General features: G+C 26.9%; 2 protein-coding genes and 1 non-coding gene across 4 annotated transcripts; 2 read left to right on the top strand and 1 right to left on the bottom strand.

Annotated features, from left to right (window-relative positions):
- Positions 1 to 6,343: 6,343 nt before the first annotated feature.
- LOC110616293 (growth-regulating factor 4) lies at positions 6,344 to 7,984 on the top strand. The gene is given in 5 exon segments (XM_021758676.2): positions 6,344 to 6,569; positions 6,656 to 7,064; positions 7,182 to 7,634; positions 7,636 to 7,651; positions 7,653 to 7,984. Coding segments are annotated over 5 exon segments (1,194 nt in total). The 5' UTR covers positions 6,344 to 6,403; the 3' UTR covers positions 7,803 to 7,984.
- A 1,709-nt stretch (positions 7,985 to 9,693) lies between these two features.
- TRNAE-UUC lies at positions 9,694 to 9,765 on the top strand. The gene has a single exon. It is a non-coding gene; the product is annotated as a tRNA-Glu (tRNA).
- Positions 9,766 to 11,902: 2,137 nt separating this feature from the next.
- Positions 11,903 to 19,100, bottom strand: LOC110614336 (target of rapamycin complex subunit LST8). Of its 2 annotated transcripts, none has more exons than XR_002487774.2 (11): positions 18,868 to 19,100; positions 18,347 to 18,469; positions 17,774 to 17,875; positions 17,573 to 17,685; positions 17,394 to 17,463; positions 16,568 to 16,645; positions 15,774 to 15,890; positions 15,623 to 15,704; positions 15,395 to 15,474; positions 15,239 to 15,298; positions 11,903 to 12,233 (listed from the first exon to the last, which is right to left on the bottom strand). XR_002487774.2 is itself a non-coding variant. In XM_021755851.2 (11 exons), the coding sequence occupies exons 2-11, from the start codon at positions 18,452 to 18,454 to the stop codon at positions 12,106 to 12,108; spliced, it is 951 nt and encodes a 316-aa protein (XP_021611543.1). In that variant the 5' UTR covers positions 18,455 to 18,469; positions 18,868 to 19,100; the 3' UTR covers positions 11,903 to 12,105. The 2 variants fall into 2 exon arrangements, 1 of the variants encoding a protein (XP_021611543.1); XM_021755851.2 differs by having other exon boundaries at positions 15,610 to 15,704.
- Positions 19,101 to 26,125: the final 7,025 nt, after the last annotated feature.

The raw sequence follows: 26,125 nt of genomic DNA, 5'->3' as shown, positions 1-26,125 counted from the left end.
CTTTCTGAAAGATTCAGGATTTTTCTGCAAAATAAGAACTTGCACAGAGCACATATAACGAGGATGCTCGTTGTTTAATTTAATAATATTCATCAATAAATAATATGCCGCACGTGTCACTTAGTTTCATACTTCAGATGAACAAATGCAAGTATTAACTCTTGCAACGTTAACCCATGCAGTTTTAGAGATGCAATAAACAATATTTTGCCTGTGTAAATTTCTTCAAGATTTTTCGATCTATAAAATGCAAGCTATTATCAGGATATCTAAACTCATAGAGTTTTATTTTAATTAAACTTAATCTTATTATTTACATGCGAAACCTGCCCTTTAATCAACTTATAAAATTATTTATTTTTAATGATGCTTAAAATAACTGCCGATAACTAAAGGCATTCTTGAAAATTAAATTATATTTTACCTATTTATAACTTTGTATGTTGACAGTAATCATGACAACAAGAAATTCTTGAGTAGACCCCACTCCCAACACCAAAATTTGTACACCCAATACCTCTTCTGATAGTGCCACTTGAATAGCACTTCGTAATAAGCTAGAATTTCATACTACTGAATATTTCACTTTTATAAAAGCAAAATAAATAAATAAATAAATGAACCACTTCTTCTGTACAGTCCAAATGTACCTGAATTTCTTTCTGGATTTCGGAGAAATCATAGAAGCATTTTCCAGGAAGGTGCAGGAGCTCGCCCCACTCCTCCTCTGTGGCATCGGCCTTTCTTTTAATCTGCAACAGCTGCAAAACCAACGGCCGTCGGGTGCAAATATATTTTCCCCGAGGCAAGAAATCCCTCCCGACAAGAGCTTTCAGCACGCTGGATTTCCCACTGCTCTGGCTTCCAACGACCGTCACCTGCGACAGCTCGATCGTCGACTGGCTCCCGAGTTGCGCGAATATGTCCTGCAACTTATTCACCATCGGTATGACTGAGGAACCAAGCGGCGCAGACTGTGATTGCTGCTGCGATTGCGCCACCAGAGACGACGAGGCGGGTTCCTCTGCCATTGACGGATCCATTGGAAATAATAGGGAGTTTTGGAATTATCTTACGTTTTTGAACTCTGTTTCAGAGAGAAATGGAGAGATACGCTTGTAGAGGGGATCTTCAATGGGTGATGAGAGACGGACTGACGCGACTGGACGCGACGATAATTTTTATCTGACCTGAAGTGTGAGGCCGATCTCAGACACGGTTCCGTCCTCGATCACATCTAAGCTCGAGCACGGGTTCGACCTCAACGAGCAATCTATCACTATGGTCGTCGGATTTGCCGAGTTCTCTGACCTTCAGCATTACGCGAACCAGAAACAGAGAGCGGCAACTAGACGCGACAATCATTTTTATCCGACCCAAAATGCGAGGCCGATCTCAGACATGGCTCCGTCCTCGATCATATCTAAGCTCGAGCACGGGTTCGACCTCAACGAGCAATTTGTCGCTGTCGTTGTCGGATTTGCCGAGTTCCTTCTGTCTTACTATTCCGACCAACCAACCCAGAAATATTTCTCTGCAGAACACTGGTTCCAGAAGCCAAAACCCAGGAAGAAAGGTAACGCTTCAAACACGGGTCCGACCTCGATCACATATCTAAGCTCGAGCATAGATCCGACCTCAACGAGTAATCTAATGTTGGGGTCATTGGATATGTCGAGCTCCTTTCAGTTCTGCTACTCCGACCAGCGAAACCATTGACGGTCTTATTAGCGGTGTTTGATCAGTCGTTCTTTCGACAGTCAAACGGACTAAGGCCGACCATGCCAACCTGGGTATCTCAGTTCACCTTGTCTTCGAGCTGGATGACATACTGCGTCCGAGCTTATCCACCTTGCCTGGATATTTGATTATTTCCTATTATCTCCAGGTTGCTCTGATACTTGAGGGGCGTTGCTCTGCAACAGAGTTAGATGGCTATGTCCGACCTGAAATGTTAGTCCGAACTTGTCTATTTTTCATTTATTAATTTTCTCTCTAACTTGCTAACCTGAGATTTTACAGCCGATCTCACAACTTCAACAAATATATATATACTTCTCATTCTTTTTTCCTTTTACAGAAAAGATTAAAATCTACACTCAGAGACAAGCATTTCAATCTGAAGTTTCACCTCATCACCTCATCAGATCTCAAAGAAAAAGTTAGTAGTAATAAAATTCAATAAATGTTAAAATAAACAACGAGGGTAGGAAAATGAAGATTAAGAGACTGTTAAGATATTCTTACACCAGCTGGGTCTTTCTTTTCAGCTGGGTTACTGTAAATCTCCAGCTTTCTTTTTCGTGTAAGCTTTCTTTTTTGTATTGTCTCTCTGTCGCCCCGATGCTTTCCATCTGTCCTGAAATGCGACTCCAACCTCGACCACGAATCTAGTTTCGAACATGGATCCGACCTCAACGAGCAATCTATCGCTGTGGTCGTCGGATTTGCTGAGTTCCTTTCTGTCTTGCTAAACACGGCTCCGACCTCCTTTTTTCTCACGGACTCCTCTTCTCTTTCTCTCACCTTCTTCTTCTCTTTTTTTTTTTTTTTTTTTTTATATATACAGCGGACCTCAGAATTTCAACAATACATATATTCCTCACCCTTTTTTTTCTTTTACAGAAAATATTCACCAGACTTCAAAGAAAAAATCAGCCGTAATAAAATCTAATAAATATTAAAATAAATTATCTGAAAGACCATCAAAATATTCTTTAGCACAATGAACCTTTCTTTTCAGCTGGGTTATCTGCTCAAACTTTCGTACCTTATGTGGATCTCAATGGGTGGATCTGAAAACTTTTGAGATAGTAAAATCTCTTTCGTGGAGGGCACATTCTCGGCCAAGCTCGGCGAGGGGTTAAAAGGAATGGGTGGTTGGTTGTTTGGAGTTGTAGGACTGGAAAATAAGAACCGTTGCCCCTCTTGGGCAGAGCTCAGATTATTTGGAATGACGTTAAGGTTATTTTCTTGGTGGTTTGCCATTGTGGATCTCAGTGGGTTTTGAAAGTGAAAACTCCGGTGATGAAAAGATCTCCTTCGTTTCCCACAGACGGCGCCAATTGATGATCTGAGATCCAATAGAATAGGGTTTTACAAGGGTTTTGGTATTGAAAAATAAACTTAAACTTTCTGGGGAGGGGATTCCCCTTTTATCCATTTCGCTATGCTTGCTGGTGACGTGTAAAGGCCTCTCCATGATTGGGACACGCGTCTCTAACATACAGATTCGGGCGTACGAGGGTATCAGCCGCCTGCTCCATGCGTAACGGCCTCTGATTCTCCTCGTGCGTACGCTCGAGCGGATCTGCTAGGTTGTCTGAGTATGGCTCTGGATAATGGGCTAGGCCGAGAGTCGAGCCGGACGTTGAGCCTGAGAGGAGAGGGCCTGCTGGTCGCGGACTGGGCTGATCTGAGTGAAGAAGCTTGGTTGAGCCCGGCCTTGAAGGTTGAATGAGCCAGGCTTGTTGTGCGTATCAGGTGCGTGGGCCTCTACGTTATGGGCCTTTGGCTGTGGTCAAGCCCCTGATCCGGGGTGAAAAAATCCAGCGGTCATCACTACTAATTATTTTTTATATGGTAGATGTTTTAAATTTTTTTATAATATTTATAATTAAAAATATTGGAGAGACTAATTAATAGATTTTTTCAAAATTTTAAATACATTTTAATATTTTTTTTTAAAATTAAAAGATTACATAATGAGTTTGTTATAATTTAGATGGTAATTTTCTCATAAAATTTGAATAAAGAAGTTTCTATTGGTTGGGTACACAGACGTTAGCGTAAACACTAAGGTGCGTTCCATAATGCTGTAAAAGTTTTACTTTTTGTTAAACAATTTAAAAATTGTTTTATTTATTTTTAAAAACTGCTTTCTATAAAAACTAAAATTTTAAATTTTTATATAAAAATAAATAATAAATATATATATAAAATATATATTTAAAATAAAATAATAATATAAATAATTTTATAAATGATTACATATAAAAATAATAAAAATTATTTTTATAAAATAAATAAATTATTAAACTGTCTTTATAATATAGAAAAAAATTTTAATTAATTTTTTAATTTTAAAAAATATATTAAAATACTTTTTATATTTTAAAATATATACTAATTAATTATTTTATTAATTTTAAATGTTAAATATTATAAAAATAAAAAAAAATACTATTTAATTTTTATAATATAAAAATTAAATAATTAATCAATTAATTTAAGACAAATATATTAAAACACGCTTAAAATTTTAAAAAATATAGTAATTAATTCTTCGTCAATTTGAATTGTTAAATAATAAAAAAATTTAAAATACTTTCAATATGAAGAGATTAATTAATATATTTTATAAAATTAAAAGACTAAATAATAAATCTTCTCCTACTATATAAACTATATATTGAAATACTTAAAGGCTAAGTTAATAGAATGAATAATTAATATATATTTAAATATCTTAATAACGCTTTAATATATTTTTTTAAAATTAATGGATCAACTAATAAATTTTTTTATATTTTATAAATTAAATAATATTTTTTTAAAAAAAAATATTTTAAAATGCCTTTAAGAGAATAATTAATAGATATTTTTACGAAAAGAAATCAACTAATAAATTTTTTATATGAATAAATAGTAAAATATTTAATAATAAAAATTAATAAAAAGACTATTGGTAAATTTTTTAATTTTAAAAATATTTTAATGTATTTTTTAAAAATTAAAATTTTAATTAATAATTTTTTATATTATATAAATTAAATAATAATTTTTTCTTATAATATTAAAATAAAAATATATTTTATAAATTAATTGAATAAATATATATTTTAAAAAATAAATTTATTAATTAGTGATGGGATGAGTAGCTCGATACTCACTTATAAAGTCAAGGTTTGATTTTTATATAGAAGTAAATACTCGCTGGGAGAGTAAATACTCGCCTGAAGCACTGTATCACTTTGGTGAGCTGATCTCATGTGGTTATAAAAAATAAATTTAATTGGTGAAAATAAATTTTTAAAATTATTAATGATGATTTTGTAAACGTTTTTTAATAAATAAAAAAAATGCAACAATAATAAATAAAGAAATTTTCTTTTATCAAATAAAAGAGGAAAAACAAAAAATCACGACCAAAACTAACAGACTCTAAATTTCTAGAAATTCTGGAAAATAGTTGATTTTACTATTTTGTCGAAGTACCACCAACGGTGGGAATCTTGGAAGCATGGCAAAGCAAATGCCTAGAACGGCTACAATGGCAGCAACCCATCACTATATCATAAAATCCCATATTGACCCCACACTGTCCCGCACCATAAATTTACTCGCACACACCAACTACAGAAAGAGAGAGACTTTTATCAAGCTATGGGTCACAACTCACAGGAATGGGGCTTCAATAGAGGGTCCAGTGAGAGGCTTCTTTTTTCCTTTTTTTGGTTCATGGCTTGTTTGATGGGAAAACCAGATTTCGAATTTTGGAAAGTTTTTTCATTACGACTATAGATGGCTTTAGCGTTTTAGACAAGGCAGTGGAGTGTAGGCCAACTGATTGTGTTAATGTGATTGTGAAGCTTTAACATACTGAACCATTCCCTTTTTGGAATATTATGGTTGGTTAGTATGATTACTGCTGTCCATTTCCATCATGTGGATTAGGTGTTGGTGATGGTCCCACAAGGTGCAGAAACTGCTGCATCTCTCTAACATATATACGATGCTGCTGGTGGAGGCTGAGATCGATGCTGCTAGTGGTGGTGCACAGCCACCAGGTGGTTAACAACTCTGCAGACTTTCCAAGTCTTCTTTAGCTCTCAAACTATAACTCCTTTCAATTCCACAGGTGATTTTCTTTTTAACTTTTCTTTTCTTTTCTTTCAAGTCAGATGACTGACCAAATTCATGCATAGTTTCTTTCTTTTTCTTTTTCTTTTTCTTTTTTTTTAAAAAAAATTATTACTTAATTTCTATAATATAAACAAAAATTTATTAATTAATATCTTAATTTTAAAAAATCTATTAATTAGTTTATTTTTTAATTTTAATAATTAAACATAAAAATTGAAATTATTTTTTATATAGTGAGATTAATTAGTAATATTTTTATAAAATTATAGATTAACTAATAAATTTTTTTATATTATAAAAATTAAATAATAAATCATTTAATTTTAAAACTAACGAATGTGTAATTAGTAAGTTTTTTAAAATTTTTAAAATATTTTAATATATTTAATATTTTCTAAAATCAATACACAACGAGTAATATTACTAAATAGTAAAATTTACTCTTTTCATTTGCTTAGGAAAGAAAAAGGTTCCTCGGTGAGAGGAGAAAGTAAGTAAATTAACTTGGTAGTCGGGATGTTTGTGAATTGCAGGAGGGATGGCAGCATCTTTTGGGCTTCCTTTTACAAATGCACAGTGGAAAGAGTTAGAGAGACAGGCTAGGATATATGAGTACTTGATGTCCTCTATTCCTGTGCCTCCACATCTTCTGATTCCTACTTCAATAGATCTTAACTCAGACCTAGCTCCACGCCAATCTTCTTGTAAATTACCCATGATTTCTTTTCGTTTCTCTGTTTCTTAAAACTTTAGAATGCTGGTTCTTAATTTGTAATGCATGGATATGCAGTTTGTACTGGTCAGAATCTAAAGTTCACAAATGGAGCAGATCTAGAACCAGGGAGGTGCAGGAGAACAGACGGGAAGAAATGGAGGTGCTCAAGAAATGTAGCTCCTGACCAAAAGTACTGTGAGCGTCACATGCATGGAGCTCGTCCCCGTTCAAGAAAGCCTGTGGAACTCCAAGCCAGCAGGGAGACTAACACTAATAACAAGAAGAGGACTCGTTATAATCCTGCTATTTCTGCAGAATCTCCATTTCCTGCTATTATTTCTGACAAGAACGGTGTTTCTTCTCAATTTGTTAGTACTGTTTCGCCTCCTTACCTCCAGGCTCCTGTTTTTCTTGAAAACCCCATTGACAAGGTTACAAGTTGTGATGCATCTCTGGCCTTTGCTTCAACATTCAAGGAACCCAGGTCGGTTTTTTAGCATTTTTCAAATATATGCTAATACAAAGGAAAAGGGTAGAAAATAAATTTATAAATATATACATTTTTGGAAGTGTGAGATTTTTCTTTTCTTCCAATTTGCAGGAGTTTGGAGAGAATGATAAAAGGAGAAACTGCTGATGAACAATGGCACTGTGTAGTAAAGCAAACAGATATTGGAAGAGAGACTTTGAACTGGAACTCCTTTGGAAATTTCAGCGCGGGAGAAGATCAACAGAGCAACCCGTGCATGTTTCTTAGCGAGACACCTAAGGGTTTCATCGATGCATGGTCTAATGGAGCATTAAACAACACAGGTTCTGCTGTTTTCTCAACTGGGAAACTTTCACCCTCCTCCCTATATCTATCCACGGAAGGAGTTGACTGGTCAGATTACGAAATGGGTCAAATCCAAATGGGGTTAGGCCCGACGGAACCGGATCAAAATCGTGAATGTTGTGCCAAATATCTGGCCTTGGCCTCTGCTTCTTGGACAGGGGCCACACCAGGTGGTCCTCTGGCTGAAGTCATACAACTGGGCGGGGGAAACAGCTCAGCTTGAGAATGGCGATTCTAGAAGAGCCTCCAGCAATTGCATTATCTTCACTATCTGGGGTTCTGCAGAGAACGCTTACTTCATTTTTCGATATCAGTCGTAATAGCAGCAAAAAGCTGGCGAGTTCTGTAAGGGCCAAATTTGAGATTGGATTGCTGCGGTTGGATTAAGGCAAATGGTTAGATTCTTACCTTATAGATAGATTGCATGTATTTTTGGTTTTGGATTTGTTTATAACTCGTTATCATTTAAATGTTCAATGATTTTGATTTCATTTTGGTTTCGTAAGCTTGGAAGCAAGTTTTGTTCTTCTGCAACGTGGTAATTCAACGAGATCTATGTAAAGATGTTTAATGCTTCCAAAAAAAAAAGAGTTTGTAATCAAGATTATTTTATAAAAATTTAATATAATTTATTTATTTTATTTTCTACTGATTTTTTTGGAAAGTGATCAAGTTTATTTACAACTAGTTGTGGATCAATTGGGTTAATTTCCTTCATTAATAAATTATGTTAAAAATATCTTTTACAGCATTATCCTTTCACCGACTTCTTTTTAAAAGAATGTGTATAATTTAAAATTTAAATTGAAAATTGTCTCTCTTTTTATAAAGAGATACAAATCTCAATGAAAATTCTACTTTTTAGACACATGCCACTTAATTTGTCTTTCAATTTAAATTTTCTCACCTAATTTTCATCCAAAAAGAAAAGAAACAAAAAATTCATATAAAACATCCTTCATTCCATAAACGACTGTCAAAATGGGTGATTGATAAATCTTCCTATATTAGCTTTTCTTTCTCGAAACTGAAAGAAAATCATGTTTGATATGAACAGGATGTGGAGAGTAAATGGGTCATTGATAAATTCTCCAGTTCAATTCCTTTTGAAAACTGTAAACCCTTTACCTTCTTTGGGTGTTCCAAACGGCAAAGCAACACCAATTGGGGGTAAATTTGACTCATTTGTATCCCAACCAATCAAAACGGCGTCGTGTGACTTTTTTAAATTATAATAAAAACTACTTGTATGTGATATTATAATTCCTTCCTATAAAAATTTAATCAATTTATCTATAAAATTTATTTTAATTGTCTAATTTTTTTAATTAAGATATATAAAAAAATTATATATATTATTATATAAATATATATTTTATATTTTAAATTTAAACCTCATAAATTATATAAATAATATGAATTGATTTAATTTATATTGATTCACATACGGTCAAATCACATAAAGTCATTTCAATTTAATTTTACTCATATTTAAATTGAATCAATCATAATAAATTCAATTAATTCGATCCATTTTAATTTGACTCAATTTAATTAAAATTTTAAATTAATTGACTCGCATCGATTAAAAATTGATTTGGTATAATTAAGATTTCAAGTAAATTAAATTTGTTTTGATTTAATTAACTCATAATTGAATAGAATCAAGCATATGATTCGATATATCTTAAATTGACTCAATTTAATTAAAATTTTAAACTAATTAACTCACATTAATTAAAATCTTAATTAAATTAATAGAAAATAATTAAGATCTCAAGTTAATTTTTAATCCATTTGATTTGACTTCAAGTAAATTGAGTTTATTAAATAAATTGCTCAAATTTGATTTAAATTGATTTAAGTAAATAAACTCACATAACCACACATAATAAATTGACTCAATTTAATTTTGTAAATTAAATTGACTCTCATATAAAATATTTTATTTAATTTGACTCGCAATTAAATTGAAGCTTAATATAATAATTTACCCTCATAAATTAATCAACTGATTTTTTTTTAAATAAATCAAATGATTTTAAATAATTTTATTTTATTTATTTCACTTGGGGTAATTTCTGTTTCTTTTATGCATGTCAAATGTACAGGAATCAGTTGGCTCGTAATCTTGCAGCAAAGGTAATTATTGATCAACATTTTCGTTGTAATAGGATTGCTCAACGAAGCTTTGTAATGGATTCTATCTTGTAATGAATTGCCTTTCCAGATTCCCTTCTCCTATATAGATGTCGTACAGCAACTCAATCTCAAGGGTTCCGTTGTCGTCCAGCGGTTAGGATATCTGGCTTTCACCCAGGAGACCCGGGTTCGATTCCCGGCAACGGAATATTTATCTTTTAATGAGAAAGCTTTTTGCCTTTATTTCTTTCTACAATAATTTAATAATTAAAACAAATTAATATATTATAATTATTTTTCGTATTTTGCGTCTCAATTTAGGATCGATTGGTTCTGTTTATGATATAGCCAATTATCTAATGTATAAAAATAATTCTATTTAATTTTATTTTATTTTTAAGAAATTTTTCATAATATTTAATAAAATTTAATATATTTAAAATGTATATATTTAAAAAATTATATTTTTAATATATATAAAAAAATAAAATAAATAAAAATTATAAAATGAAAGGAGTAACCCATTTAAAAAATATAATCGATGATATAGTCTCTTTTCTTTTATGAAATATAATTTCTAAATAATTTATGTAAGGAGTAATCCATTTAAAAAATATAATCGATGATATAGTCTCTTTTATTTTATGAAATATAATTTCTAAAAAATTTATGTATTTTTTTAATATTAATTATATTTCATAAAAAAATTATGTGTTTTTTTAATATTAGTAGCATTTATGAAATTACTTCAACGAAAGAAGAGGGAAAATTAAGTTATTTTTAAGAAAAATAATTATTTTTTTAAAGAAAATTAATCCCTACAGTTTGATAATATTATTAAAGCGTAATTACTTATTTAACCTTTATATTTTATAAATTTTTATAATTTTACTCTATAATTTTTATAATTTTATTCTACATTTTAAAAACAACTAATCAAACATCATATTTCTGAACATTTAATTAATTATATTTTACCGTTTATTTAATCCTTAATATACTAATGGCATAGTCACGTTACATACTATGTATATATATCAAGTAATACAAATCTAATTGTAAAAAAAAATCTTATATATTTTAAATTATTGCAATTCTATTATATATTTTAAAAATAATTAATTTAATTTTATACTTTAAATACTTAACCAATTATATCCCATCTTTAAGAAAAAATTTCATGTTAAGAAATATCATATACTATATCACATGAGTTTCGGTCGATTCTTAAATTTATTTTTTAACTCTCATTTCCTAAAATAGCCATAAATTACTTTTATAAAATATTAAATATTGAGCGAGAAATAAATTAAGGATTATCTTAAGAGTCAAAATTGAGAAAATTATTTTATTGTATTAAAATGATAAAAATTTAAAAAGTACATAGTTGTAGCCAAGTAACCATATCATAATTAGCTCAATCTTAAAACAATTCTTCAAATTTTTACTCTCTAAAATAATTTATAATTCACTTTTTCATCCATTATTCAGTATAGTATAAAATCAGAGTTAGAATTATTTTAAAAAAAAATTAAAAAATAAATTTAAAAGTTATTCGAGAGTCATGTAGCATAATTATATTCATTAGTAATATAAAAATTTTCTTAAAAATAGGATAAAATTAATTAAATGCTCAAAATATAAAATTTAATTAGTTATTTTCAAAGTATATGGTACAATTGTAATGATTTCAAAGATACAAGATTTTTATGTAATATGCACACGTGATATGTGAGGTAACTCTATCGTTAAGATATTAAAGTTTAAATAAAATGTTCAAAATATAGTGTTTAATTAGCTATTTTCAAAATATAGGATAAAATTGTAAAATTTTATAAAACATAGTATTAAATTGACAATTACCTCTATTATTAACAAAACTAAATTTATTAAAACTTTTTATGTTTTAATATTATGAGATTTTGGAGATTTGGGAAACTGTGTTATGGATCAAGGCTAGGCAATACCATTCAGTGATGCTGGAGCCTGATGGAGTGTATGGGTGCAAAAACTTCAGAAGCTTCTGTTGGATTGTTCTTATTTTAGAAGTCTAGTTGCTGAAGTAAAACTCTAATGCATGAGTTGATGATAGTGTCTGTGTCTTTTGTAAAACCATCAGCAAATGCCCTAGCAAAGACGTGTTTCACTGTCAGATGCAAAAATTTAGAATGTGTTTCCTCCAACTTGGTTTTTACAAAAAAAAAAAAAAAAAAAAAAAAAAAAAGAAAACACTATTATTCTAAAAAGAGTTGAAGCGCAATCATCCAAATTTAAAATACTGACAAGTAATGATTATAACTATTTTTTACTTTTATTTAATTATTATGATTTGTTGCAAGTTAAAATGTTCCACAGGCTATAATTTCAATTGATGTGATTAATGGTTGCAGTAAAAGGGAAATCTAAAACAATAACTTCTGCCGGCTAGAACAACACTACTGTTCAAAAGTTTTCCACAAACCCACAAGACACTTTGCATATTGAACATGAACATGTTCACCGCACCGATAAAGTACACAACCAATTAAATAAAATAAAAATTTGAGATTCAAGCTGAAGAGGGTTCTGCCCCATCATGCAGAGCACAACAAACAGTTGCTTTATGATGACCTTGATACACTCTAATGTCTTCCCCAGTAGACATGGACCAAAGCCTTGCTGTTGTATCAGAAGAAGCTGTATTGCAAAATATTCATCAATTAACTGGAGAAATCAAACTTGTTTTATATTCAGTTGAAAGCTAACACTTTGCTAGTGATAGTGACATTTAAACCATTTAGCTTCCAATTTATTTGCAAAATTCCATAAAAGAAATTGATGACTTGGGTAGTTAAACTTAGGGGTGTATTTCACTGTTCTTAGAATCTTATGATTCCAAATTCGATTTTCTATCCTAGAAATTCAAATCTATAAGGTAATTAATAAATTTACCAACAATGTGACAATATTAAAACTTACCATTTGATATAAATCTATTGATCCAATAGATTCTTTTTCTAGAAGGTTGTTAGAACTTATATTTTAAAATTTAAGATTTCACATTATTTTAACAATGAAAAGTGCACTCAGAACCTTTCCTTAGCTTTTTTCCTCCACTAGCCAGTCTTTTTCCTCTCCCTTCTTCTTGTTCTTGTTTTTGTTAATTTATTTCTCTAATTATAGTTGTCAAATTATAACACTTGTACTAATACGATTTGACCTTTTAATACCCACATCTTTTTTTATTAGTTAATTATTTGATTAAATTTAAATGGGAGTTTCAACACATACATAATGCCGATCATTGTCTACAATTTAATAGTTCATAATTTAAAATTAAAAACCACATAACATAATAAAAACATATTTATCCATTATGAAGCATCCTTCTCATTAGCTAAGTGATGATTCCACATTCTCAAAATATATCACTGTGAGATTTTTTTTTTTTTACTTATTTTTCAGAAGCTATACCATTTTAATTAATTTTAAGAATTTTTATTGAATCCTACGATTCTATACAGTTCTCAATTCTCGGTTCACAAAATAAAAGATTTTAATTCTCGATTTGAATCTCAATATGGCAACTATACTGTAAATAAAGTAAACGGTTCATAAAACCATTTGAGTCTTAGTTCATTAAAAACTCTTGACTCATTTAGAAAATAAACTGTGCATCAACTTTAATTTTAGGCTTGTCTAATAAATCATTGGAGCTCAAGCTCATTTGCATTTAGCTTGTTAAGCCTCGTAAGCTCAATTCATTTGTATTTGTAAGCTCAAGAGAGAACTCATTATGCAGGCTTATGATAGATTCAATTGAAGGTTCAATTAACTTGTGAACAGATTCGATAATAAAGTTCATTAATATTTAGCTTGTTAAGACTCATGAATTAAATACTTCTATAGGCTCAAAAGCAAGCTCATTAAGCAGGCTTAAGCTAGATTCAATTGTAGGTTCCTTTATAAGATTGTGAATTAATTCGATAATAGGCACATTAAATAAGCTTGTAGCTGGTTCGTTTGCAAAAATATTTATATTTACTGTTGTCTTTTATGAAATTGTAAACATATTTATTTCAGTTAGGACTTCTCTAAAAATAAAATGTTGTTTAAAATTATGATATAATCGGTATATAAAATATATTTATAACATATTACTATTTGTACGTTAAATTTAAATTTTTTAATGAAAATAAAGTTAATTTAAATTGCAAATAATTATTCTTTATAAATACAATTTTTGTTACTTATATCATAATTTTATATGCATTATTATATAATTTTACATTATCAGCCTAATTATTATTTATTTCTCATAAAAATTAACTTTATTAATAAACAAGAATTTAACTTTTAAATGATAAATAAATTTAGAATTTTAGATAATAGATACTCTCAATTTCCAATATATATTTGTATTACAAGAAGATATCTAAATCATTTTATATACACAAATTTGAATTAAGAATATCTAATCATAAAAATTCTTTAGAACCATTTTATCCATAATTAATTACTGAATAAATCAAAGCAACATAGTTTTGAAAATAGTGAGATTTGATACATAAACTTAACTCTCTGCCCCTCTCTTCCTTACTCTATCTCTAGATTTAGAACTTCCAAAAGATTAAGATTCAAGTGTTTTAACATTAAGCTATCCAAATATTTTATTACCTTCTCTGTCTCTACCCCCTCTCTTTCTCCCCCTCCCTCTCTTTATTTCTCCCTAAATTTTAAACCTTCAAAAGATGTAGGATTCAAGTATGTAGGATTCAAGTTAAACACTGAACTATCCAACTATTATCATCTCTCTCTCTCTCTCTCTCTATATATATATATCTGAATCTCTGTCTTCGAGGACCTTTAACCTTTTGGTTTAGGTTCAAATTCACCACTATGCTTTCTGTCTTTAAGCAATGTCTATAAGTATATAAAAGTTTTCAATTGTATATTCCTTAATTAAATGAAATTGGATAATTCTTTTACTACAGTTTATATAACGTAAAGGTTCTAATTAGTATAATATAGTGAGTTATTTAAAAAATTAAATGAATAAGTTTAATAAAAACTTTAAAACTTATTACATAAGTGAGAAATTGTTATTTATCATGATTAATTAAGTTACATATGCATAAATTGTATAAAACGTTGGATGTGTAAAATTATGAAATATAAAAAATTATAATGCCTAAAAAAAATAAATTACACATTATTCAATAAAACAAATAAAATAATTATAAGAATTACATATAATTGTAACTAATAATAAGATAATTGAAGTATAAATGATGCAAGTATAATTAAACTACATGATTTATTACCTTTACAATTTTATTAATTTTCCATTTTAATTATTAATTTAATTAATTTAATATACTTTGTAATTTGACTAATTAATTGAGCTTGATAAACTAGCTAGACACGAACCAAGCTCATGAGCTTGATATTAACAAGCTAATTGCAGGCTCAGCTTGAGTGGAGCTTAAACCCAACAAATCTAAACAAGCAGAGCTTGAGCTTCAAATTTCCGCTCAAACACAAACTTAGCTCAATTAAAATTTTAATAAACCAAACTTAAACTCTTCAAAATTCAATTTAGTTTCTTTATGCCCCTACTTACACTACTTAGATGAAACCACTATCCCAGTTTTGCAGCATCAGAGAATGAGATAATAAAAAATTCACATATAGTTAATTACCTGTTATTAGGTAGGCACCATCTACCGAAAAAACACAATCCCATACCCACCGTTGATGACCTGAAGATAACATAAAACATTACAGGAAATTTTGTAAAGCTTCTTATAAGACTATTGTATCCTTAAATAAAAACAGAAATCTAACAGCAAATCTACCTATTAAAGTTTTCTCTAATGTAAACCCATCAACATTCCATATCTTGACAGTGTGATCAGAAGATGCAGTTGCCAGATATCTAACAGATACAATATCGCAATGGTGTAAGGCATGTTACCACACAATATTGAGATTAATGACATAAGATATATAAAGAATAATGCAAAACATATACTATACCAACAAGTAAATATTTAACACCAAAAACAGAAACCTGTGGGGCTCACAAAACTCAGGCGAAAGGAGACATTTGAGAATGTATCCATCATGTGCTTGTAGCTTATGAAGCGGCTCAAAGTTGGTCATAGTCTGCAACAAAACATGTTTAGAAAAGAATAGCAAAGTAACATCCGATGATTGAATGCACTAAGATGCTACCTGCGACCCTCGCAATAGGCGCCAAACATAACATGTTCCACGATTGTTTGCAGCAACTACCAAGCTCCCATCCCACATAACCGTTAGAGACCTTACAGCTGTATCCACCTCTGGTACCTATGTTTAAACAGTACACCATTGTGACAATTTTCAGATAGCTTCATAATAATTGTTATATAACAAAATGTGTCTAACAACAATTAATTTAAGGCAACACTTGAGAGAGAGAGAGAGAGAGAGAGAGAGAGAGAGAGAGAGAGAGATGGAGACCAATCAACCTGCTCGTCTTTTCCCAACAAATCTACACTGTTGGAGGAAACAATTTCAAAGTTTAATGCCGATGGTGATACATTAGCACTAAAATTGGTGCAGTAGAGTACAAAATTTTGTTTCATTTCGTTCAATCTTCTCTCTCTCTCTTTTTTTTTTTTGGCTCAGTCTATTGCATACTCTTTCATGCGTGAATGAAAGAATTTGTGGAATTCAATCATATCTACTATTATTGATACACTAAATTAGAGTTGCTTAGTCTCAAATCTTATCTATTTGAATGATTTATCATTCATCTGAATATTTTCTCTAGAACCAATTTAGCTTATCAAGCTAAGGAAAGTAATTACTAGATTAAACATATTTTCCAACTAAAACATAACCAAATGGATTTCAACCACATAAGTTATGGTAGACCTTGTTGACGCAAACAGAAAGGAAATGGATAAAGCAACTGATTTACAAGTCCATGTTTAATTTGCAACTTCATATGCTATAAGAAAATGCAAGTTCTCAAAGCATACCAATTCACAGCTGCATGAATTTGCTGTCAAATCCCACACACGAATGTTCCCATTTTGGTCCCCAGATATCAGTTCAGTCTGCAGAAATACAGATTAACACAATAGATTAACAACCAAAAGCATAATTATTTTTTTTAATTATTTTTGGGCCAAGCTTCAAAAGAATATAACATGAAGATCATTCTAAGAAAGTATAATTAAAATGCCAAAAGAAAGAATCCAACAAAATTAATTTTATTAAGGATATTGATCATAATTAATTATTCTAAGGCTAAATATAGTCAATATCCTCATCTGTAGCAACAAAACATAGTTACCAATGAAAAATTCACCCAGATTAACAGCCAACTTAAATGTGACTGGGTTGAAATGAAATTTTGAAAAATATGTCCTGATCTACCAAAACATATAGACGAAACAAGTTCAAGTTATTTACTGCACAAAAATGCAAGGAAAAGTACAAAAAAGTTCCTACATGGAATCAAAAACTTATCCTGTGAAAACCATTACCAAACAACTTCTCTACCAAGTCATTTGTTTTTTTTTTCTTTTTTCTTTTTTGAAATAACTTCTCTACCAAGTTATCTAGGCAACCCTTAAACCATGGGAAACAAACTAGCACATGAAGTATCATGCTCAACCATGAAAAACAAATCAAAATCAAACTGCAATTACCATAACATCTAAGTGAATAATGACAACTCTCTTTCTCTTGAAGAAAGTTGCTATCGTACAAGATCAAACGCAAAGACTCTTATTTCATTGCCAAAAATCATATTAGCATTGGACTGTTTCAATATATGAGAGGAGGTGCATAATATGTAACCTGATTTGGGTGTAGCACAACAGTGTTAACAGCTGCACGACTTTCATACTCCCTTTGACAACCTGGTGCTCTGCAAATGGTTTTAAATAAGAATTAATTCCAAATAACATTCAAAACAAAGATCCAAAGAATAAACAACAAAAACTAAACATCTAGCATTCACTTTAGGGAAAAATTACCTCAAATCCCAAATCCTTACTGTGCCATCCTCAGATCCTGAATACATCCAGTTTCCATCACATTGAAATCCCACTGCCATGACATTATTTGTATGTGAATCATAACTCCTGACCTGCCATGCAGTATGGAAAAATTTATATCATAAGCGAAAAAAAAATATCATACTTCAGAAAGAAAATAATAGCAGAGTGCAGATATACTGGTTGAGCACTGTTGGAGTTGACATCAAACAGCCGAATGTGAGGATTACCAGCTGCAGCCAAGAAGCGTTTATCGGGGTTTATTTCAAGTCGATTAACTTGCTGTACCCATCATATAACAAACCAAAAACCAAAAAAAAAAATGAAAAGTAAAACATTAGAGTCGATATGGCTGATAATCATTGATATTTAAAATTCCAAAGTCTAGGAGTTGGGTTCTATGAAAGTTAATGCAGAGTGCTTGTAATTGTACTTCATTGCCTAAAAATAAAATCCATTCAGACACACAAAAGATAAATATTTATCACTTTATTTCTCAGTCATGATAGCTAAAACTAGACCATGAATAACAAATCCCTGCAACCAAAAGTCATCTCAAGCATGTCCTTTAACTGAATAACAATCTAATAAAAAACAAACTTGATAAAATAAGTTTAGCTATTCACTAGAATTCAATTTGGCTCATTATGGAAAACCAATGCCACCAAGAAAATGGAAAGGAAAACATAATTCATATATATAACACAAGAAAAATATCTGAAATCAAATTAAATTTGGTAGAAGGAAGAATACTGAATCAGGGTACTGGATTGTACGGTAGCACCGGCCACTTTTTGCCTCCCAAAATCTAATGGTGTGATCATAGCTAGCTGTTGCAAGGATCACTGATGGTTGAGTCATCTTAAGACTAACCCCCTGATCAACAAATTATTTGATTAGTATAACATTAATCAACCAAAATAGAATTGAAATTGAATGTACCAAATTTTAAAATTGAATTATTGGTGAGGCGACACTGAAAAAAGAGAGAATGACAGATGATTCCAGTACAATGCATGTTTTGGTTCGGTTCTTTTTTTCCCCCTAGCAACCGAAACGAAAATAATAATTGAATTGAATTGAATTGAATTGAATTCATAGGTTCTCCATTCCAGTTCCCATGGTTCTCTAGTTCCTGATTGGGAAACCACCAAATACTAATGTCCACCACCTATTTTGAGATAATAGGCAATGACATTTAAAACTGGAGGAAGAAATTGCATCCATCAGTAATAGAGAAAAGTTAGTAAGAAGCAGTTCAACTGAAAAATTACTGTATTTGAGATTGTTTGACAGTGGGGAGTAGTTCAACTGAAAAATTCAGTCCTTCGCTGCTACTGTTTTGGTCTGCTGGGGGAGGCGTCGTCGATCTATTGGAGCTTTGCACTCGCCGGCGTCAAAGGTGGAGGCCGGCCGAAGAAGGCTGAAGAGAGGGAGGGGAAAAGAGCAGGGAGAGACGGGAGCATGGGAGGCTGCCCCTTTCGGAACGCAGCTCTTGTTGCGTTTCACTCTTTTTTTAATTTTTAAAAATAAAAAATTACATATTAATCCTTAAACTTTTAAAGATAATTCACATCAATAAAAAAAAATTAAAAATTCGTTTAAACAATTCTTTATAGTCTATTTGACTTTCAAGGATATTTAATTAACTTAAAGTAATATGGTTGATATTTTATAATTAAATAATTTAATTTTAAAATATATTCCATTGAATAAACTTAATGAATTACTTTAGTATAATAATACATGTATATACTTTCTCTAAAATATTATAATTTAAAATATTAAAATTAAAATTTAAAAATATAAAAACACTCATATATAATAAAATAATATAATAAAATGAATTAAGTATTTGTTAAAATTTAAAATAATATTTTAAAATAATATAATTATAATAAAATTCAATATTATTATTGCATTTATATTATATTATTTATTTATTAAATAATAAAATAAATATTTTTATATTATTCTCTTTTAAAATATTAAAAATTAATAAAATCTATAGTTTAAATATAAAAATAATATTTACATAAATATATAATATAAAAAATTCATTAAATTTATAATTAATTAGTGTTTTTAAAATAAAAAATTTTAAATTATAATATTAATAAAATGATATTTTAAATAAAATATTTTAATTAAAATAAATTTTCAAGTAAGTCATGATTGATATTAAAAATTAGTTTCGGACAGTTTCTTGTAGAAATTGAAATTAAAATTAAAATTAAGTATGATTTTGATATAGTGTTTTTTATTTTAATTTAATTTTTAGTATCAATTTTTATTTTAATTTTAATTTTAATATAATTTTGATAGAATTCTCAATTTCTACAATAAAATTTAAACTTTACTGAACAATTAAATACTTCTATATTTATATTACACTAATAAATTTTATATTTTAACTTTAAAATAATATAAATATTTATGATATTATATAATATTTTTATTTAAAATATATTAAAATATTAAATAACTAAATATAATACAATTTTCACTATTACAATTTTCAAATTCTTAAAAAAAAACTCAGTTTTTAAAATTTTTGTTATAATTTTTTTATAAAAAATAAATTATAACTAAATGAGTTTGTATTATTCTGTTGCAAATTTATTATTATTATTTATTTTTTATAATAAAATTTTATAATTTAAAGAAATTATGTAAATTAATTAAAATAGTACATTTTTTAAAAAATAATTATAATTAGTAATATTATATATATAAAGGTAATAATAATAATTACAATAAATATATATATATATATATATATATATATAATTTTAATCATTTATATTCTATTCCTATAAATTCTATTAGTATAGAGATAATATATAATATAATATATTTAAATAGAATAAATTATAATTAACAAATAAAATGAGTTAAATATCATTATAAATTTTTAATAATTATCAATAACTAAAATATATAATAATTTTATATTATTATTATTATATAAATAATAATAACAATTATATATATATTTATTTGTTTATTTATTTTAATAATTTATATTTTAATAGTGTATATACCATACCTAATTTTATCTATTTAAATAGAATAAATTATAATCGACTAATTAAATTAACTAAATAAAATAGTAAAAATTATTTAATAATTAAATAACATTATAATTATATATATATAATTCAATTAAAATTATATGATATACAAAATATATTATTAAAATTATATATCAAAATTATAATATCATTTTAAATTATTTAAAATCATATATATAATTGATTTTTTGATATGATTTTAATTCAATACAATTTTGGTATAATTTTAATTTGATTTTGATGCGGTTCTCAATAAAAAAAATAAAAATAAAAATTAAATAATTAAATAAATTTGATTCAATATTATTCAATTTTCACACTATTAAATTTATTTTCAATTTCAATTTAATTCATATAATTTTTTTAATTCCATTCGAAACTCCTGCACATCAATTTTATGGAACAAACAAAGAGAGTTTGGCAAGTTAGACTTAATTAGCCCAGTCCCAAGTAATTTAGCCATCAAATTAAGAAGAATATCAATTGTAAGTGATAACAAAGTGAAAAGGATTGAAAATTAAATTAAATTAAATAATAAATAACTATTAAATCATAGGTAAAAAAAATGAAATTTTATTCAGTTGCATTATTAAAAAAATATGATTATTTATCAGATTGTTTTAAAATTAAGAAAAATTAATTGTCATTTTAAACTTTATTCTGCATAAGAAAATAAAAATGTAAAAAGATATAACTACTTTATAAATATTATATTTTTAATTTAGTTTTGATTTAAACTATCATCAGAGTGAACCGTTATATAAATATATATAGTAGGAATGTGCTGTTCTAATTTTGAGATGAGTCTTTACAGAAATTGAAATCCAAACTGAAATTGAAATCCACACTGAAAGTAAGGTATTTTGATATTTTAGAATTAGAATCGAAATTAAAATTTGATATGATTTCAATATAATTCTATATATTTTCAGTTTTAATTCTGTTTTAATATCGATTCTTATTTCAATTTCGTTTAGTTTTCCATTCTTACAATAAAATTTAAATTTTATTAAAATAATTAAATCCTTATAACATAATATTAATATTCATTTAATTTTAAATTTTATAATAAAATTTAAATTTTACTGAAATAATTAAATATTTATGACATAATATTAATATTATTTATATCAAAATAATAAGTATTCGTCTCAATTTTAAAATGATATCAAATATCCATAATATTAAATAATGAATCAATTTGTTGATTTTTTTTTACGAATTTATCGCCTATAAAATGTCCTGGTGATTTCTTTTAATAAACTTATAGTCTTATCGAATTTTTAAGACAAATTATTTTAATAATTTTCTTTGATAAACGTGTTGTCTTGCGAAATTTTATGGACAAAATGTCTTATTAGTTTATTTTGATAAACTTGATGTCTTGTAGGAATTTACTAATAAATTGCCTTTTAATTGTTAAATTTGGGTCATGCCTAACTCACCCCAAAAGCTAGCTCGAGGGGGAGGATTGCCTATGACCAATATAAGGGGCACATTACCTCTTTCCACAACCGATGTGGGATTCAACACACCCTCTCACGCCCAGAATTTTACTGGTGCGTGACACATTTATGGGAGGTCCAACATCGGATGGGAGGCTCTGATACCATGTTAAATTTGGGTCAGGCCTAACTCACCCAAAAGCTAGTTCGAGGGGAGGATTGCCTATGACCAATATAAGGGGCACATTACCCCTTTCTACAACCGATATGGGATTCAACATTAATAAGTAAAAGGCTTCCAAACTTAAGAGCACCAGACTTTTTATATATGGAGTGAATTATTACTTTAAAGTTATAATTTTTTAGTAGGTATTATAGCAGTTGGAGATTTATCTGAAAAAATAATACTTATACAATTATAATAAGTTTATGTTACATATATTTAGAATTTATTTAGATATTTTCATTCAATAATAGGTTTTCATATAAAATTTAATCAAGAAAATGAAGGCAATCTAATATTATGAGCAAGACATTTAAACAAATCATAAGATCACTCAATTGTGGCTATTCTTTCAATTGGCAAACTTAGTAAAATAATAGGAGATTTATTTATTATTATTATTAATAAATTAGTTATCATATTTTTTAAAAAAATTTAAAAAATTTTTATTTTTTCTTTATGTCAAACGAAATAATTTTTGGTTAATTTTTATATTAAAAATAAATAAAGAATGAAAGATAAAATTTTTAAAATTTGATTTCGCCTTCAATAAATTTTTTTATTTAATTTTTCAATATTATTATTATTAATAAGTTAGTTTATATATTTTTTAAAATTTATTAAAATATTATTATATTTTCTCTTTATTTATAAAATAATTATTTTTTTTAATAAAAAAGAAAAATAAAAAACGAAATAATTTAATATTTATTATATTTTTAATTATAAAAATAGATGAAATTAAATAATATGATTATTTTATTTATAAATAAAAAAAATAAAAATATTTTAATAAATTTTTAAAATATAAAAACTGACATATTAATTATAATAATATTTAAAAATTAAATAATAAATCTCAACAAAATAAAGTCATAAATAAAGCACGAAATCATTAAAACTCGGTGGTAAGAGTTGTAAATTTTAACTAAATCGTGATTGCAACCTGCCGATGCATCTTTAACAAGATAAACGGCAGCGGGAGGTGGATGCACCCCTGAAAATTGATTTTGGCCCACCAAATAGTGACACGTTGCCATCTATATCATCAATTAATTTGTGTCAAATTAGTCATCTAAAATTTACCAAGGCAACTTTTATTCGGCACAATCAATTATATATAACTACATAAAATCGCTATGGAAAATATGGAATTAAAATAAAAACTCGAGAATTGTAAGCAGCTTCATGCTTTTTTGTTTTGGTAATCTAATTTTATTGATGTTGATGCTAGAATCGGTCCATTTAAAAATAAAATACGCTTAATATTATTTTATATATCTAAAAATTAAACTGTCAACTTCAGTTAAGAGAAAAATATTAAATCACTCATCTCCATACTCGATGGTTAACTTTTATTTTTTTTCAAATAATAATTTTACTACCATCTTAAACTTGCAATACGAATAATACGAAATTGAATAGATTTAATTTTTTTATAAAACAAATGAGAGAGTTGACTTTTTATATCGTCCCAATAATATTATTAATATTATATTTTTTAAATATGCACATGCAAAATATAATGATAAATAAATTAGTTTGAAAATATTTCATAATGTTTAAATCAGTATAAATATTGAATAAATAATAAAATTAACTATTAAAATAATAATATATATAATTATGTAGAGATTAAATATTATTAGAAGTGTATAAGATAATATTCCTTGTATATAAACTCATTTACAAATGAGGACAACATTCCGATATTAGAGTTATTCGGTTCTCATTATGGTAGAGTCCTTATTAAGTACTAAAATCGAAATCGAAACCGAAACTAAACCTTCAATTTTTTGATATTTAGAAATCATACTTAAACCTAATTTCGATATAATTTAGCAATTTCAATATGGTTTTGTTTCGTCTCGATTTTTATTTTGATTTTTTAAATTTTTATAAATAAAATTTTAATATTTTTATGTTTATTTTAAAATAATAATATTAATATTTAAATAATATCAATATTAATATATATTTAATATAATTTTCAATAAAAATATTATATTATTTTATATACATTTATTAATTTTATATTTTTAATGAAAAATATATGATTCACTTATGTAATATAATTGAAAATATAAAGTGATTAATATATTTATAATTAAAATAATAAAAAATTATATATAGAGAGAATAAATTAAGATAAATTAATTAAATTATGTAAATTATATTATTAGAAATTCTTAATAACTAAGTAGATTATATAGCTACTTTATAATATTTTTAATAACTTTTTAATAATTTTTTAATAGTTAACAAAGGGAATCATATTTAAATTATATGAATAATTTAATTTATAAAAATCATTAAACAGAGAGAGTATATACACACTTAAAATAACTCTCAAATAATTATTTTATTTATACTTTTCCTTATTTATAATTTTTTATTATATATTATTTAATAATTTATAAAATTTAAATTTAAATTAATTAAATAAAATCTTATAATTTTAATAATATAAATTATAAAATTATTTTGAAACTATATAAAATATGTTACTAAAATTATATAATATAATCATAATATTATTAAAATTATTAATATATTATATATAATCGTTTTTTTTATACGTTTTTCAATAAAAAAAATTAAAATCAAAATCACATAACTAAATAAATTTAGTTTGGAATGATTTAATTCCTGCAATATCAATTTTTTTATTTTAATTTTTTTTATTTTAATATAATTTCTCAATTCAGTTCAAAACTCTTTTTTTTTTTAATTTCAATACAGTTTCTCATTCAATTAAAAAAATTTTAAAAACTATATACCGAATTATTTGATATAGAAAATATTTAATTATAATTAGAATTTTAATATTTTATTGAAAAATTTATAAAATATTTAAATAATTGAGTGATTCCAATATTAAAACTTAAATTTAATATATTTTAATATCAATAACATTATATTTTTTTTAATTAAGTTTTACAACTTTTATCCCATTTTATAATCCATTTGATTCTCAATGAAGATTTCAATTGTTTTATTTGACAGCTTAGGTACAGTATATAATAATTTTATATTATTACTTGTTTTTAAACTCATTAAATTTCAAACTCATTCTATTTCAAAAAAAAAATTATTTTATTTAAAAAAATTATTAACTATCATTTAAATTTTTTTAAAAAATACCACTTAAAAATATAATTATATTTCATTATAATTATTTTAAAATAAATAATCATTTTCTTTTTTTATTAATTAAATTTATTATTTTTACTTACCATTATATTTTTCATATATTATATGATCTTTATGATTTATAGAATAACAATAGTAATAATAATAATAATAAATAAGAGAGAACTATTATTCAATATTTTTTATGATAATTATTAATTAGTTGTAGCATTATTTCAATTTTTATTAGGAAAATTATTAATAATTATTTCAATTATCAAAATACAGTTATTAAAATAAATGATAATTAATTTATTATCCTATATTTTTTAAAAAAGATAAATATAATATTAGATAGATAAAGACATTTCGTTAATTATCAAATAAAATGTTATAAAAATAAATTTAAAATATATAATATTTTGAATAATTCTAAAAGAAATGCTATATAGATAAACTTAAAATATATAATTATTTTGAATAATTTTAAAAGATTATATAATTAATTCATTATTTTATAATTAATTCACTGAATAAGACATTTATTATTTATAATCCTGAAAACGATTATAATCGAGTGAAACCACGCTAATACCGATGCTCTACGCTCGTAGATTCAGCCTGATAATAAATTCATCAGAGAGTGAGAGCCAGGCTG

The sequence above is a fragment of the Manihot esculenta genome, chromosome 5 (assembly GCF_001659605.2).
Source record: "Manihot esculenta cultivar AM560-2 chromosome 5, M.esculenta_v8, whole genome shotgun sequence".
Classification (NCBI taxonomy): Eukaryota; Viridiplantae; Streptophyta; class Magnoliopsida; order Malpighiales; family Euphorbiaceae; genus Manihot; species Manihot esculenta.
Note: the sequence above shows the minus strand (reverse complement) of the source record. Positions and strands in the feature narration are given on the sequence as shown.

Bases quoted from the DNA above. Each gene is read 5' to 3' on its own strand.
- LOC110614336 (XM_021755851.2), bottom strand. From the start codon at position 18,454: ATGACTCAACCATCAGTGATCCTTGCAACAGCTAGCTATGATCACACC. The intron at 15,891-16,567 runs GTATGCTTTGAG...GTTTAAACATAG, and splicing joins ATTCATGCAGCTGTGAATTG to GTACCAGAGGTGGATACAGC. The intron at 12,234-15,238 runs GTAATTAACTAT...TTTGCAATACAG, and splicing joins TGGTGCCTACCTAATAACAG to CTTCTTCTGATACAACAGCA.